We start from the raw sequence: 15,478 nt of genomic DNA, 5'->3' as shown, positions 1-15,478 counted from the left end.
TTTTTTCCTCTCCCTGGTTTTCCTTTGCCCAGCAGAAACATGTAATGGTGCAGGTACAGTGGAAGTGTGTGCCTGGCTATAAGGAAAAAGTTGGGGTTTGTTTTGGCTTTTTTTTGTTTGGGGTTTGTTTGTGTTACTTGGTTTTTTTGTTTCATTGCTTTTGGTTTCTTGGGGGTTTTTTTGTGTGTGGGTTATTTTTTTTGTTTGTTCATTTTGTTGTTGTTAGGTATGGGGTGTTTTTGGTGGGAGCTTTTTCCTTTTTTTTTTTTTTTTTTTTTGGTTGGGTTTTGGCAGTTTTTAAATCTAGTTTCCACTGTAGAGGAATACTTTCTTTCAAAAAAAAATTCTACCTTTTACTCAAACGAAGATGGCAGCATAATGAAGGACCCTCCTCTGGGTTACTTGGTGGGAGCACAGGAGGGGAGGGGCCATCCTACCTTGGGACTTAATGCAGGCATAAGATAATTGGAGCCCAGCAAGGAGCCCAGCACTTCTCCTCACAGTCCCTCCAGGGCTGTTTTGTGCCGTTTCAGCTATCCTAATAATCTCCAGCACAGAGCTGAGCTTCCACCTTATCTCCCTGTGCTGCTGCTGTTGTACTTTGCCTCCAGCCAGCACCAAGGTCACTTTTCCAAGCAGCACTGGGCTGTGGGGCCTGCAGCCTCTGCTCGCAGTAACGTGAGCTTGAGGTAATGCAGTGTCCAGGAGAAGGCGGCAGCAGGACAGCCCTGGGTTTGTCTCTGCCATCTTGCAGAAACCAGCGGACAGAAACAACAGCAAGTGTATTAAAGTGCGAGTTGTGGAGTGTGTCTCCAGCAGGAAGCAGTCCAGCAGCAAGCTTGAGACCTGCACTCTCCCTCGTGTCAGGTAACTGCCTGCACTGCTTTTCAGTCCTTTCAGAATAACAACCCCGTAGCTGCCTTTTCCAGGAACTTTTCTATCACTGCAGGAGGTGCAATGCACCCCTGGCCTCAGGTAGGGGCAAACAGTTTAGAAACATTAGGAATAAAAAAACGTATCAGGAAAAAGTAGGTAGCCATCACCTTTCTGAAAGACGGAAGAAAGGGAGCGGATACATCCGTTACGTCAAAGTAGATTGACTGATTAAATGCAAAAGGTTCGAGATGCTCCCTGTGTGGTCCCGGGCCCTGAATAGAGAAGATTCCTCCCCGCCCTTCCCCGCCCCCCCAGGAATGCGGGGCATTCACATGCAAAAGATGCTCTCGCCGTGCCCGGGCTCGATGACGGATGCAGTTGTTTCCCAGATAAGGCACATCTTATCGCAGCCGCATTTGCACGTGAGCCGCAGCCTTCGGCCCCAGCTCTCCCTGCCCCTGCCTGCTCCTGTGCCCCGGGGCGGCTCAGCCCCCACAGCAGCTCTGCCGCTTCCCCCCTGCCCGTGGCGCTGTCTCGCACAGAGGGATGGATGAGTGCTGATGACGGCTTTCAGCTTCCATCGTTCACTATTAACAGAAAAGAAAAAATAAGTATCAAAACACATCAAGGGAGGCAGCAGCCAAGGACCTGGCTTCTCCCTCCAGTCCCTTTTCCCTCAGTTGCTTTTAGTCTCTGTTAAGAAAGAAGTGAAGGTCAAGTAAAACTGTGAACTGTCCTTTGATGGAAAAAGGGGGAGCATGAGCAGCCCAGGCTCAGCAGTGGGCTAAGTTAGTAAATGCAATAATGCTTATCAGTTTGGTTTGGGCCACTTCCTGAAGGAAAGGGCGCCTGTCCCTATCCCCTCACTCTCCCCTTACCTCCAGGATCTTCCTCTGCAGCCATGCACTGGCTCATATTCCCACAGCAGGAAAAAGAGGGTGCATTCCCTTTTTTCCCCCACCACCCACCATAAGCCTTGTCGCTACCTCAGCACTGTTCCTACACCATGGTCCTGCACCACTGCTGTTCTCTCTCCTCAGAGCCTTTAGCTCCGCCCATGGCCCTGGGTGCAAGAACAGCACTCATTCAGCAGCGTCCTAAGCCAGCTCCTGGTGTTCAGTGAGCTGCTGGGTTCCTGCTGTCTTCAGGAAGAGGGCACACAGGAGCCAAGGGAATATAGAGTAATAGAGGAAGCTGGACAAGGTCACCTGGGCAGCCTTTGTCCCCACCTCCACAGGGCCTTCTCTCTCTCTCCCTCCCTCCCACTTGAAATGAGCTCTGTACTGCTGACCTGCTGCCAGCTGCTCCAGCAGGAAGAAAGCAATGGCCTGGTGAAGGATTTTGATGAATAGAGCACAGCATGGTGCTGAGAGCCCTACAGCTGTAAAGGCCCAGAAGGAATCTTGGCTTTGAAAAGCTAAAGCAGCCAGCACTTCCAGAACCTGGAATCCACCTCCACTGCTACCCATACTGGGAATTCAGTCAGCGGCTTTAATTCTCAAACCTTCCTTAAAGAGCATCTTCCTATGCTCACCATTTCTTTTTAAACATTTTCCAAGGTAGTGAAGAAAGAGGACAGCTTTCCACTCACCCAGCTTTTGTTGACAGCCTGCCCTGTAAGATGCCAGAGACACCTACTGAATGTTCTGGTGGCTTTGCTTTACACTGCCATGCAGAAGAAGCATTCTTTCAGTTGCCAAGGTGAAGGAATGGAAACCTAGAAATGGACCTGAAAAAGTTAAACCAGAAACTTTCTGGCAAAATACTGGAAAAAAAGCATGGCGTTTGAAACAGTGAGTTCAATATCACAACTCTTTCCTCCAGCCATGACAATGAGCAATTTTTTCTAACAGCACAGACAATGAAGAGGGGCTTTTTCTTTTTTGCATCCTCATAGAAGAGAAGACTTTTTCTGGGTAGTACAGAAACACACACACACACACAGAGTTGCCATGAAAAAACCTCACATTTATTTGATTAAACAAAAATAAAATAAACTGCATAGGAACATTTTAAAGTCCAGAGAGACACTGACTTTGTTTTAAGGCTGCCAGTAGCTGATACATCGTCTCCTTGCTACATCCTTCAGCCTTCCCTATGGACCACATTCAAAGATACATTCAGAAGCCTCCATTAACACAAGGGTTCTAACATTTTTTTCACTTATTCTATGTAAAAGTTTGCACATAACCTGTCATGCTTTCTTCTCTGCAGTACTCAACATCTGACAAGTAAAAATTATATCACTTTTTGTCCAAGTAGAAATGTGATGCCCTTTTTGGAGCATGGCAATTCTTGTCACAGCCTGGCTCATTTTCAATTAGATACAAAAGCTCTGAGCGGCTCATTAAAAGCAGAGCACTGTCTGTCCTCCTGAGATACTTTATTATTGTTAGGAGAGCAGCATGATTAGTCAACTAAAGTAGAAAAGAAATAACAGAAGAGGAAACCAAAAAACCAAATCAACTCAAGATGCCCAACATCCAAAGAATGACAAGATCAGCCTGGATCCCAATGCAAACTTGCACCAAGGCAATGCCACTTATAAATCAGTAGTTAAAATTTTGTAAGATGGGGCATACATCTACAGCCAATTAAATGGGGGGGAGAGAAAAAAAAAGCATGTTTGACATTGGTTTCATGGGGCTGAGCCTCATTTTGTTCCAGGCTTGCAATTTCTATTTGAGTTAAATCTCAGGCAAGTGTTCAACACCCTCAGCTCCTCCAAGGACCTGTGCACGAAGTGAGCAGGGCATGACAGGTAATGCACAGTACAAACAAGAGTCACAGATGTAAGAAACCCCCACCAACTCAGGTGACTAAGCAAACCTTACAAACTAGTTAAAAAACTCCTAGTCATTTTAGGGAAAAAAAAAAACAAAAAACAAACAACCAACCAAACCTAAAAACAAAACCCAGAAACAGGCATCTCTCCCTCTGAAGGAAAAACTACTACATTGTCTGAAAAGTACTCTACAAACCTATAAAAGGACTTTTTTTTTTTTAAACTAGTTTGGTAGTTCAAAAGGAAGTTACTTAACTACATCAGTACACAGACACTTAACATTCAGTCAGTAAGGCTCCATGAAAAGAGCTTAAAAAAATTATCTACCTGAGTTTGTAAGTTGATACAATCATTAATAGAAGGTCTAAGACCATGCAGGTACACAAAGCACTTTTAGAACCATTATTAGTTGAACAATGATGGAAAAAGATGCCAGTCTGGTTTGTTAACCCGTAAGATCACTTAGAGACATCAATGTACATTTCCCACCATAACATTTACCAAACCCAACACAGCCTATTGTTATTAGGGGTCTCCTGTACCCACTTCTGCCACCCCTTAATATGAACTGGGGAGGAAAAAGGATTTTTTTTTCCCCCCAATAGAGTAGTCTGAAAATGTGCTTCTGCAACTTTACTCCATAGGTACAACAGGGGGTATGTTGCACGTCACTACTAAACTTGCCTAAAACCCCAAGACACTGGTTTTAAACTGCCTCTCCTGAGTGTGTCTGAATCTAAGCTGCCCTCCAGGAGTAGGAACTTGATTGCTTTGTCATGGTGGAAAAAATCCCATTGAGTCAAGCAAGCTACTAATACAATCACCAAGTCAATAAAATAAAAAATCAGGACCTTATTCCCTTCAAGCATTTGGTATAGCATTGTGTTTACAGCAATCATAACACCAGTCTTCCCAAACAGGACCCATTGGTAGGCATGCATAAAAGTTTTTCTCTCGTAGAGAGAAGACCTAAAGGTCTTACGGACATAAGAACACTGCAAATGAACATGAAATATGTCACGTCAGCCAGTAGTGTCATAATACTGAACAAAAGTTTACACTTCCATACCTCGTAGTGAAACCAGAACAAACTCAAAAGCATTTCAGGTCTCAGTCCAGTTTGCCTGAACATTTGGTTTTATTTACAGATTCTCTAGTGAGGGCAGCTTAATATCTCCATAGGCAGGCAGCAAAAACAAAAGCAAACAAAAGCAAGCAGTCACCACATAGTACACACTTAGTATCTCTTTCAATTAAAATGCTTTTCCAACAGGCAGGATGAATCCTCCCCCCAGGCAGATTCTCAGCTATTTCCCAAACCTGTCTGATGCTAAATTGAGGTAGATGATTTACTTCTGCAAATGGAGGTAGAACTTCAAGCAAAAGATAGTGGCATCTCTAGTTGTGCATTTTGTACCACAGCAAACGGTTTCAAACTCCCAAGAGACCAAAGGTACAATATTTGTCTAACGCAAGTACCAGTGTTCCTTTTTTATACAGTTCCAAACTGTTTGTCTAAATATCTCTACTTTAAAATACCCTATTACCTTTTTGGCACCATTTGGCTTACACTCCTTTAAAAAATAAACAAAACTTTGGCACAATATTTTTTTAAACTAGAACTGAACAAATAAATCTTATTATCAAAGTTATGGCAAGATGAGCCTATAAACCTGCTCTCTTCAGAAATTAATTTTGGTTTAACTGTAACATAACAAACTGGGCCCACTCTCCTTCAATTCCAAGGGAATGCCAAATCCAAGTGACTTGTTCTTTCTCCCAAGTTGGTTATGTCTGGCCCTAACATGCATTAGTTTTCAGGTGTTATCTTCCTTCCCTTGCTTTCTTTAAAAGTTTAAGGTTTATGGACTTCCTTAAATAAGTTATATTTAAAAGGTACTAAATAAAAAGGAGTGAGTTATCTGAAGGACCTGCATTATCAAGTACTGAATCTGCTTCAGCTTGCTACTAAAATTCCTGCTTAAATAATTCTAAGAAAGGACAAGATTGCTTTATATACCCAAACCAGCCACACTGATTGCTGATAACATTTTGTCAAGCAAAAGGTTTGCAGAGAGCCACTGGTTTAACACAGCATAGAGAAAATCCTTTGGGAGTTCTAGTAGAAGACAGCTCTGTCACCCACATTTGCTGTTCCCCAATGAAGAGGCACACACTCACTTCACCCTTCTCCAGGCCATTTCCCCTAGTTAAGAAGGTTACTCTGAATGCTTGTTTGGTTTGCAATCCAGCTTCCAAGCCTTGCTTTTCCTCTCTGCATGCATGCATGTTGTCATACTGGGGCATTAACCTGAGAACATGCATGGAAAAGCAGAGCAAGGTTTGAATCTCATTTAAGTATATTACTTTTTAATAGGCCCCTATGGGGCATCTGATGTTGGCATTGTATATTAGCACTACTTTTTTCATTGCATATAAAACACTCCATTTTATAAGCTACACTACCACTTTTCAATGAGACCAAGTGTGCTTAGCACTATTTATCACAAAGATAAGGAATTCTTTTGGGTAGCTAAATAGTAGTGTTTTTAAAACGAAAAAGCTCCCCAACACGAGGTCAAACACTCCAGGTTCAGTTTGCAAGCAAATCCCACTAAATTATGAGTTAAATAGACAGCAACTTAAAAAGAGTTCAAGTCATTCCTCTTCCTGACTGAGCTGGGCTGCGGGGTTGTGCAATGGCTCCATTCAAAACAGCAAAGGGCAGCTTCAGTGTCTGTCACCTTCCACACGGTGCAGGCTGGGGGGGCAAAACGTTCCTCCAGTTCAACACAATCCTGACTGCACACTTCACTTTTTTTTAATGCCTGGAAAAACAACTCCCTTCTAGCTGCAGAGAAGGGCAAACGCCACAAGCATTTAAGCACAAGAGCATTTCTAGGACACTTCAGCACTGTCAGCCACTCTGGTCAAAGTATTAAGAGACCTGCCATTTTCATTAAGATACGATAGGATAAATGCAAGGACACTGCAGACAAAACATTAAAGCTTTTAAAACCAATTTTCTTTGGTATCTACATCTTGCAGGCTATTAGTTTTCACAGCCCAAGTTGCAAATAATTCTTGGGCTGAATAATACAAAACAACCATGGACATCTGTCACAACTGTAGGCCACCCCCAAGAAGGGAGGCGTGCATGCAGGCAGAACTTGCAAAACTTGAAGGTAAACTAGCGCTCTCTCATACACATTTTGTGTGGCCACAGAAATTTAATGACAGACATCCGTATAAAAGATTATCCTTTCAAGACTGTTTTTAAACCATGCCATCCTAAGATTAAGCCTAACTGAAACACACTGCTTTGAAGAGTCTGCTTCCTTGAGGCTTTGGCTGAAAGGGAGCACAGTTGTTTTATCCCATTTAACTTAGGTGGTTTTCCTCACCCTTCTTTTGAAAGAGGTTTTGCCATCTCATGAATCTTTCTTGTCTCTTTCTGGTCCTTTAGTTTAAGCCTCCTCTAAAGTGGCAGCTCTCTCTGTCTGCACACATCATCGGTATTTCTACAAAACCCAGAAAGTTAACACTCCTTGGAGGGGAAAAGCAGCAAGAAGGAAAGTGCACCTTGTGATTTCTCACAAACTTGTAAAGAGCCTTTCAACCTCAGGTCACTTTTGTGCATGGTGGCTGGCAGAGAGATGAACCCTTTCCTTGGAGGATGGTTAAGGCTCTTCAGACTTTTCAACAATGACCATGTTTACATTTCGGAGATCTCTTGCAAACAGTAAGGTAAATCCCATGGCACTTCCAAACCCAAGAGTACTGACACATGAGTTTTTGCATTGCAGAAGAGCCCTGTTTCCCACTTCAAACAATTCTCCTTTGCCAACACCAGAGGGTGAAGCTACAGGTGTGTAGAGACCATATCTGCATGAACAGCTAAACCGGAATGCAAGAAATCGAAGAATAAAACCAAATCCTCCCAGGGATTCAAAGTCACGTTTTGCTAAAGAGATCTCTATTCTCCCCAAAAGTTTCTGCTTCTCAGAACACCTGTTTTTATATCCCCTAAAGGGCAAACTTCCCCTGCCTCCAAGCTTTTAAGGATCATATACATTAATTTTACACAGAATTCTTTGGTACTGCCCTGGGAAAAAAGCAGCAAAGTTTCACCTCGATGCAGTTTGCCTTTAGCTGGTACTGGTAATTCTTCACTTGGATCTGTAGCCAGAGATCCTGCAGCAGGGAGTTACAGGCCCACCGCACCCACCCTAAAAGCTACAGAAGACATTCTCAAAATCTTCAGTCCAGCTCTTTGGGGAAGCCAGAAGATGAAAAAAAAAAACAACCAAAACAAAACCTCATCACTGATAGAGTTATTGCAATCCTCTCTAAACAAAAAAACCCAAAACAAAGCAAAACAACTGTTGACTTCTCCAAAACACACCCTGAATCTCCAAAGCTGTGCTTATTTCTTACTTTTGGAAAAAGGTACCACTTCTGTTCTAACAAAATCAAACGTTATTCCCTTAAAGTCACTCTACGGGGAGGGGCAAAAAACGCTAGTCATTTCAGAAAGAAAGTAAATCAAAAGGTCTTGATTTTCCCTGTTTCAGTGCTCCTTATAACCTCCTCTGTTTCCCAGATTAGGGGCACTGATAAAAAGAAACAGTAACTTTTTTCAAACTAATTTAGCTTTCAGGTGAAAAGGGGTAAAAATGAAATTCTCAACAACAGGATACATTAAAGGAAGCCTTGCTTTTTATCTTAACTTTACAATGACCGCACTAAGCCACTAAAACGAACAATTTGGTTTAAACTTAAAAGAATTTTTGTGCATTTTCATCAGCTTCACTTTGTGCTGTTAAATTACTGTGTTTTAGTAAAAAAATACAGAGAAATGCCAAAAAAGATGCAAACTTGCTCTTCCTGGTGAATGACTTCCACTCACTTTCACAAAACGTTCAAAGTTGTCTGGGAACAAGATGCTGTGCTCGCCAGTAAATCAAACACACTGAGGTATAAAAAGGAGAACGGGAAAAAGTTCTCTGCTGCAGCAGCAATAAAAAAAAAAAAAACAAACCAAAAACAACAAAAAAACCAAACCAACAACAAATGTCCCTCCCTCCCATGTCCCCACCCACAGAACTGCAGAATGGTCAAGAACACAAATTCTCTACAAACACCTACTACCATTTTCTCCACTTAAAAAGTTACATAGCGCCTTTCCTGGCTTAGTCTAACAGAACTCACCACACAAACCACCTAATGTGCACAGCAACACTTGTTTGTGCATGAAACCCCATCGGGGGGAAAGAGGTAAAACGTTCTGAACTATGAGTATGTGGGGATGGGGAGGGGGCAAGAAACCGGGGAGGGAAGGGAGGACAATGAGGTAGATAGAATTCAATTTTACAGGCTCACTCCCTGCAGAAAAGGTAAGTACATTCATCTGTAAAAAAATTAAAGATGAGGTAGGTTTGAATTAACGTTGTATTTTTTTCATTTTCTCTTAGAAGAATTTCCCTGAGACAGTTTCTTCCTAATTCAAACACAGATTAGAAGACGAGAATTCGATTGTTTCCAAAGTCGACCACAACAATCATGCCATCAGGGGTGACAGCTATACCTGAAGGACGGTCCATCTGACCAAAGCCGCTTCCCTGAGTGCCAAATTTGCATAAAAAGCTACCATTGGACTCAAATATCTGCACCCGGTGGTTCCTGGAGTCGGCCACAATGATGCGCCCTTCCTGATCCACGGCCACTCCCTGCGGGCGCAGGAACTGGCCGTTCCCGGTGCCCTCGGAGCCCAGGAAGCGTGCTGACTGGCAATCTGGATGTATGACCAGGAGGCGATGGTTGTTGAAGTCCGTCACTACCAAGTGGCCCTCATGATTGAATGTCACACCTCTGGGGGAATCAAAGTGCTTCCAGAGTGCCCCTTCGAAGCCATACTTGTTAAGGAACACACCGTCGGGCCCAAACAACTGAACACGATGGTTCCTCGTGTCAGAGACCAGGATCTTGCCCTCTGCGTTGACAGCCACATCCCATGGATAATTGAATTGCCCGTTCTTTGTTCCTTTCTCCCCAAACTTCAGAATGAACTGCCCCTCAAACGTGAAGATCTGGATGCGATGATTGTCCTTGTCGGCCACGACAATCCTACGCGAAATGTCACAGGCCACACCGGCAGGGCGATCGAACTGGCCCGGCCGGGAGCCCAGCGTGCCAAACTTGTGATGGAAGGTCCCGCATGGCTTGAACACCTGGATGCGGTTGTTACTGCGGTCGGCGACAATGATGTAGCCCTCTTTGTCGACACTGACCCCCCAGGGGCGGCAGAGCTTGCCGTCGCTGTCTCCCTCACTGCCGAAGGACAGCCCCGGCAGCCCGATGCCGATGTAGCTGCGCCCAGACTTCACCACCACTTTGAAGGGGCTGTTCTCAATGTGTTGGTTGCACATCATCACGGACACCAGGTGCTCTCCCTCCAGCTGGGGACGGTAGCTGACCAGGTAGGTTCCGTTCTGCTGATCGCTGACGTCTGCCCCGAAAAGGTTTCCATCTGGGCCCATGACCACTGCAGAGATCATGTCACCCCCTGAAAGGCGAGGCTCCCCGTCGTGGTCGTAGCCGATCACGGTGAAAGAGGCCACCTTGCCCTGCAGCGCACGCTTGAGACCTTCCCCCGTGGCTTTGGTCAAGGGAGCAAAAGCCCCACTGCTGACAAAGCCCATAGATTTAATGGCCATATACAATGCCTGGTCAGGAGGGGTGAACATGATCCTGTCATCTTCCTGTGGCTGGAGAAGGCCTCTGACGTTCTTCAGCTCCTGCACCTGAGCCAGCATGCGGTCCCGAGCCAGAAGAATATCCATGGTACGACCCTCCTCCAGGACCTGCTGTACAGCACTAATGGTGTTATCCAGCTTGTTTAGGTTCTGACGTAACTTTTCAACTTGCAAGTAGAGTGACTTGGCCTTGACTTGGCGAATCTTTTCCACCTTGTAGGAAACGGGGGAGAGAAAAGCACACTTACATCAGGAAAGACAGACCAGAACACAGATTTCCTCCAGTCTCCCTTCTACATAAAAGCCAGTTGGAGAGTTGCTACGGCATGTTGACACACAGCTGCAGAACAAACATCCAAAAGCCACGATGTAGACAAGAAGAAACAAGGAAAACTAATTATTTATCCAAATGTAGGATTATTAGTCTCTCCTACCCTCCAGGCAAAACCATACATTCCTACCCTGCAGATCTGCTGCATCAGAGTGACATTCGAAAGCAAGAATCACTTGCTTACTAGTAATTATTTGCTTCCCCAAATGGTATTCTGTTTTCTAGTTGCAAGGTACTTGACAGATCATCCACAGGCACACCACCATTTAGCCCCCAGGGAAGACAGAGGTTACTGCAGCCTCTCAAGAAGAGCAGAGGCTGAGGCTTCACTAACCAGAACTGAGACCAATTTCAGAAGGTGGGTTGTTGTCCCACAGAGCTGAGGCTGGGAGTCAGCATCAGCTAATGCACGTGGGCTCCTGTCATTCCCCTTCGCGCCAGAACTGTTTTCATGTGACTGGATAATAGCAGACATCTATCTCCAGGGATTTTTAGGGTCCAATTATTTTAATAGTTTCTTGTAAATACTGGCGGTCATGCTGAGCTCGTGCTTTAAAACAGAATGCTTTGTAAACGTCACTTCAAATAACACAGAAGGTTGCTGCCAGTCCCTGCTTGAGGGACTGCAATTGGTGCAAAAATGGTTGTTTTGTAACTCATCTATATAAGCCTGTGTCTACCTTTACATGTGAAAAAGCACTTAGGACCATCTGACAAAGACACCTGCTTTGTAAAACTAATGTGACATGTACTTTTGCAACAATAAAGCGAAGACGTTTCCTGATGTCTGAATACCTGCTTGGCTGCAGAACAATAACTGAAATGCATTTTAATGAAGGAAGACTCAATGTCTGAACACCCCTTGGTTAGACACTGACTACATAACATATGTACAAACATGCTGTAAGTTCAGGTATGCAGGTTTTACCAAACTGTAAAAAAAGAATTGGAGATGCTTCTTCCAATAGATGTCCAAGACAAATTGATCTTAGGTCTCAGCTTAATCCTTAGACTCAGCTCTAGTATAAAAAAATTGTTTATTAGCATACTTGATCCAAGAGCTTGTTCAAGACTCAGCTCTAGTATAAAAAAATTGTTTATTATAGCATACTTGATCCAAGAGCTTGTTCGACTCTGTTTTGCTAAAATAATTTATCACCATATTTTCTTCTTAAAATAATGTTTTCTAACTTAAAGAGAACTTGCTCTCAGTGCAGATATTCCCAAAAAGTGCATTTGTACAGCACCATGGGATAAAAAGAGCTTAGGGGCAGCTCTTACTCCTCCTGTACTAGGAATACCTTAAAAGAGAAAGCTGCCAAGCTTCCTGGGGAAGGTTAACAGTGAAAAGTGAACTCATCTCCCTTGATCCAAAACCTCAGAAAAAGCAGCCTTCAGAGTACACTAACTATATAAAATGCATTTTTAATCTTGTTAGTGACACTTACAAAAGAAAACAAAGCTTCTCTTGCAGGGGATGAGTCTCACTGTAGCTAGAGCAGTTCTATACAATAAACCTCTACCAGAGTGGTCATTTTGCTGGCAACAGATATTAAACCAGGAAATTACTGTTCCAATTCATGTTGCTGGAGAAGAGGGGAGAAACGCCCTAGCAGAATGGCACTGCTTCTTGGCAGCCTGTGCCTTGCCAAGCACACGTATGTGCCATCCTGCCCAGCTCTGCAGTACAGGCAGCAGCCACACAGCACCTGGTTTCCAGCTGCACTCTCTGGTGCCACTGCTTGTTATAGGAGCAGTCTCGGTTTACTCATAAACCTTTCCCATCTTGACCAAACATTATTGCTCCCTTTTAGCACTATAGCAGTCATGGGGTCATCGGACAAGTCAGCTTGACTTGGTGATCTAAAAGTCCTAATCCTACAGCTGAGAGTGTGTTCCTGTTCAATTCTACAAGAGGGATGCAAACAGCCAATCCAAACTAATCTGTGCTAAACAAGCAGAGAAAAGCCATGACCATTAAGTTACTTTTCTGGAATAAGAAACTTGCCTGTTACTTCCTTTCCTCCTCTCAAAATACCACACACGCATTTTGGCTGAAACGAGCCCATCAGTTCAGGATTGTGCAGATATTCTTGCTGGAGAGTACTCTTTTCTTGTACTAGTTCCAAAAAAATAATTAGAGGGAGGATGCTACCTTGATTGAGAGTAAAGGTTTTTAGGGATGGGGACAATGAAATTGGTCTCACAGAATTTCTGCTAGTCTTTCTAAAAAAAAAAAAAAATGGATGGGATATACAGCTTTGCTCCTGTCCTTTATGAGAAGCAGATCGGGAAACTGATTATACTATGCACCTGATTCTAGAGCAGCACATTAAAGATATTTTGAAGACATTGTTTATGGAGCAGATCTCCTCTCAGGGCAGCTGCTGGGCCAGCAGGGGGAGCGCCCAGCCCACAGGTGGGGCTGCACTGCTCTGAGGATGCAGCAGCCCCTGCAAAAACCCCACCAGCAGCTCCCGTTAAGGAAACCTGCAGTTTTCCTTGGATATCAGAATCTGGCTGTGTAGTAGTTTAAGTATTTTTTCAGTTTGAAAATCACTTGTCAGCAGCACAAACCACAAATGTAAGGGTGCATACCTTCCAGAGCAGCTCACACTCCCGCTCTTCCAAGGCCTTCTTATGTCTAGTGGTCACTACTTTGACTTCAGACTGCACCACCTTCGCTTTCATCTCAACTTGCTCTGCCACAGCCTGGGCCTGTTCAATACTCAGCTAGGGAGAAAAACAGACAAACACACTTCAGGCTCGACCAAACCAATTAAAAATGCATCAGAGGACTGCTGCTTACATTTCACTACACCTTCAGGTGAAGGCATGAAGTGACAACTCTTAGTTTCTTACTAGGCCTTCACCCATTTTATACATTGCAGCCTAAAAACTGACAGGATTGTTTACATACATCCATTACATGGAGTTTACACCTTCATTGTGCCTTGCACCAACACCAGAGCACTAAATTCCCTGTGCAATTCCAGCAAGCAGCTAGTATGGTGAACAAGAGACTAGCACAGAAATTCACACTCCTGTTTTCTTACATGTAGAGAAGCCAATTTTTCTACTCCCTCAAAACGGTTCAGACTGTTGTTGTGTGATGGGTCCGCTCCTAGTAAGAAATGACAGGGTAGGAAATAGACTGCATTGTCTATGTGTCTGAGCTGCACAGAAATACCCCTAACATCGCATAAAGTTAATCAATTTTAAAAGAAAAACCAAAAAAAAAAAGGTTATCAGTAAAAAGCATTCATATAGCTATTCACACCTTGGGTAGAGACCAAATTATTTTAACCTTGCAATGCTAGTATTTTAAAAACATTCTGTAGTAGCATTCTGCAGAATGCACACAGAAGGAGCATGTCTCTTTTCCCCCCTCAAATTAAAAATGGTTTCCTCAAAAAATCCTTCCTAAACTACTCCCAAGTTTCACAAAATATTACAGAAAGGGGCATAAAAACAAAGACCAGGCAAATCTGAAGGATCACAGTTCCCAGTGGAAAAGGTTCAATAGCAATGGTTAACAATTTTTCAACACTTTTGTCATACAGTGAACCAGTAGATGAGCCTGTGAACCTCAAAGAGGTTAAAAAAAGACTAACTTATTAGTCACAAAATTCTAGAACAAAATGATGGCATGTGAAGGTATTCAGCCTAAAAAAGAGGGGTTCTTACCAATTTATACAAATACTTGAAGGGAGGGCACTGAGAGGGCAGAGCCAGAGTCGTTCCAGTGGTGCCGTGTGACAGGACCAGAGGGAATTAGCACAAACTGAAACAGTGGTTCCCTCTGAACATTAGGAAACACTTTTTTTTCTTCAGAAATGCAGGCTTATTGAAGTCAGCAAAAAAGTAATTTAAAGGCTTTATCATAGATTCAGAACCTTCTGGAAGATACCCTCAGTTTAATTCTACATATGAGGATGTACCAATCTAAGAACCACCTGATGCAACAATCTATTAACTACCCAATGTGACCCAGCATCATCTAGAAAGTCAGACAGTACTTTGTCATCTTTCACTCAATAGTTGTTAGTATTTTTGAATTCTCAGTTCAGCAGCTTCTAGTTTATGCCAACAGTTGGAATGCCAAAACATAAAACCTTAAATATAGTGTTACGTGGACATTTTCATTCCAGGTAAGTTATTTTAAGACAACTAGTCTGAATTAGACTTATTCTTTCAGGTCACATAAGAGACCCTTTTCTGAAAGAAAAATGAGACTAACTTGGCTGGGTGATTGCTCTCCGGAGACAAGCTGAAGACAACCCCGAAAAAAATCGGACAAGACAACATTTCTATCTTTGCTCCAAAGAATTCTCCTGCAAACTGTCGGGGAAAACAGGAGTGCTACTTGACAGCCAGCCTGCAGCCCAGGACTCAGTAAGAGGAACAGGTCTTTCAGCTCTTCCTCTTTCATGAGCTCCCAGAGTCACCTTCACTACAGTTTTAACAGGGAATGTCTTCAAACTCATAGACAGCCTACATATCCCAGTCCCACTGGAGGCTGACCTGACCTGCCCTCTCACAAAGTTTCTGGCAGGCGAATTTGACAAAAAATGAAAATCTCATTGCAACACTTCACGAAACAGACATGAAGTCACAATTGGCCATGGATTAAGGCTTCATAAAAGCCAGTAAGCCTCAGACCTAGCTGGAAAACGTAACAATACTGTGCCTCTATCTCTTCTTTGCCATTCAAATACAGAACCTGCCCTA

At 43.5% G+C, this 15,478-nt stretch overlaps 1 protein-coding gene across 1 annotated transcript in view; it reads right to left on the bottom strand.

The window, feature by feature from the left end:
• Window positions 1-2,823: 2,823 nt before the first annotated feature.
• TRIM71 (tripartite motif containing 71) overlaps window positions 2,824-15,478 on the bottom strand; it is a 20,351-nt gene continuing 7,696 nt past the window's right edge. Inside the window, exons 2-3 of the mRNA XM_008633928.2 lie at window positions 13,346-13,480; window positions 2,824-10,629 (exon numbers count right to left, since the gene is read on the bottom strand). Of these exons, the coding sequence (XP_008632150.1) occupies window positions 9,178-10,629; window positions 13,346-13,480 (1,587 nt within the window). The 3' untranslated portion in view covers window positions 2,824-9,177. The remainder of the gene's footprint in view (window positions 10,630-13,345; window positions 13,481-15,478) is intronic.

The sequence above is a fragment of the Corvus brachyrhynchos genome, unplaced genomic scaffold (assembly GCF_000691975.1).
Source record: "Corvus brachyrhynchos isolate BGI_N302 unplaced genomic scaffold, ASM69197v1 scaffold94, whole genome shotgun sequence".
NCBI classification, from domain to species: Eukaryota; Metazoa; Chordata; class Aves; order Passeriformes; family Corvidae; genus Corvus; species Corvus brachyrhynchos.
The sequence above is the reverse complement of the archived record's forward strand: the minus strand, read 5'-3'. Positions and strand labels throughout refer to the sequence as shown.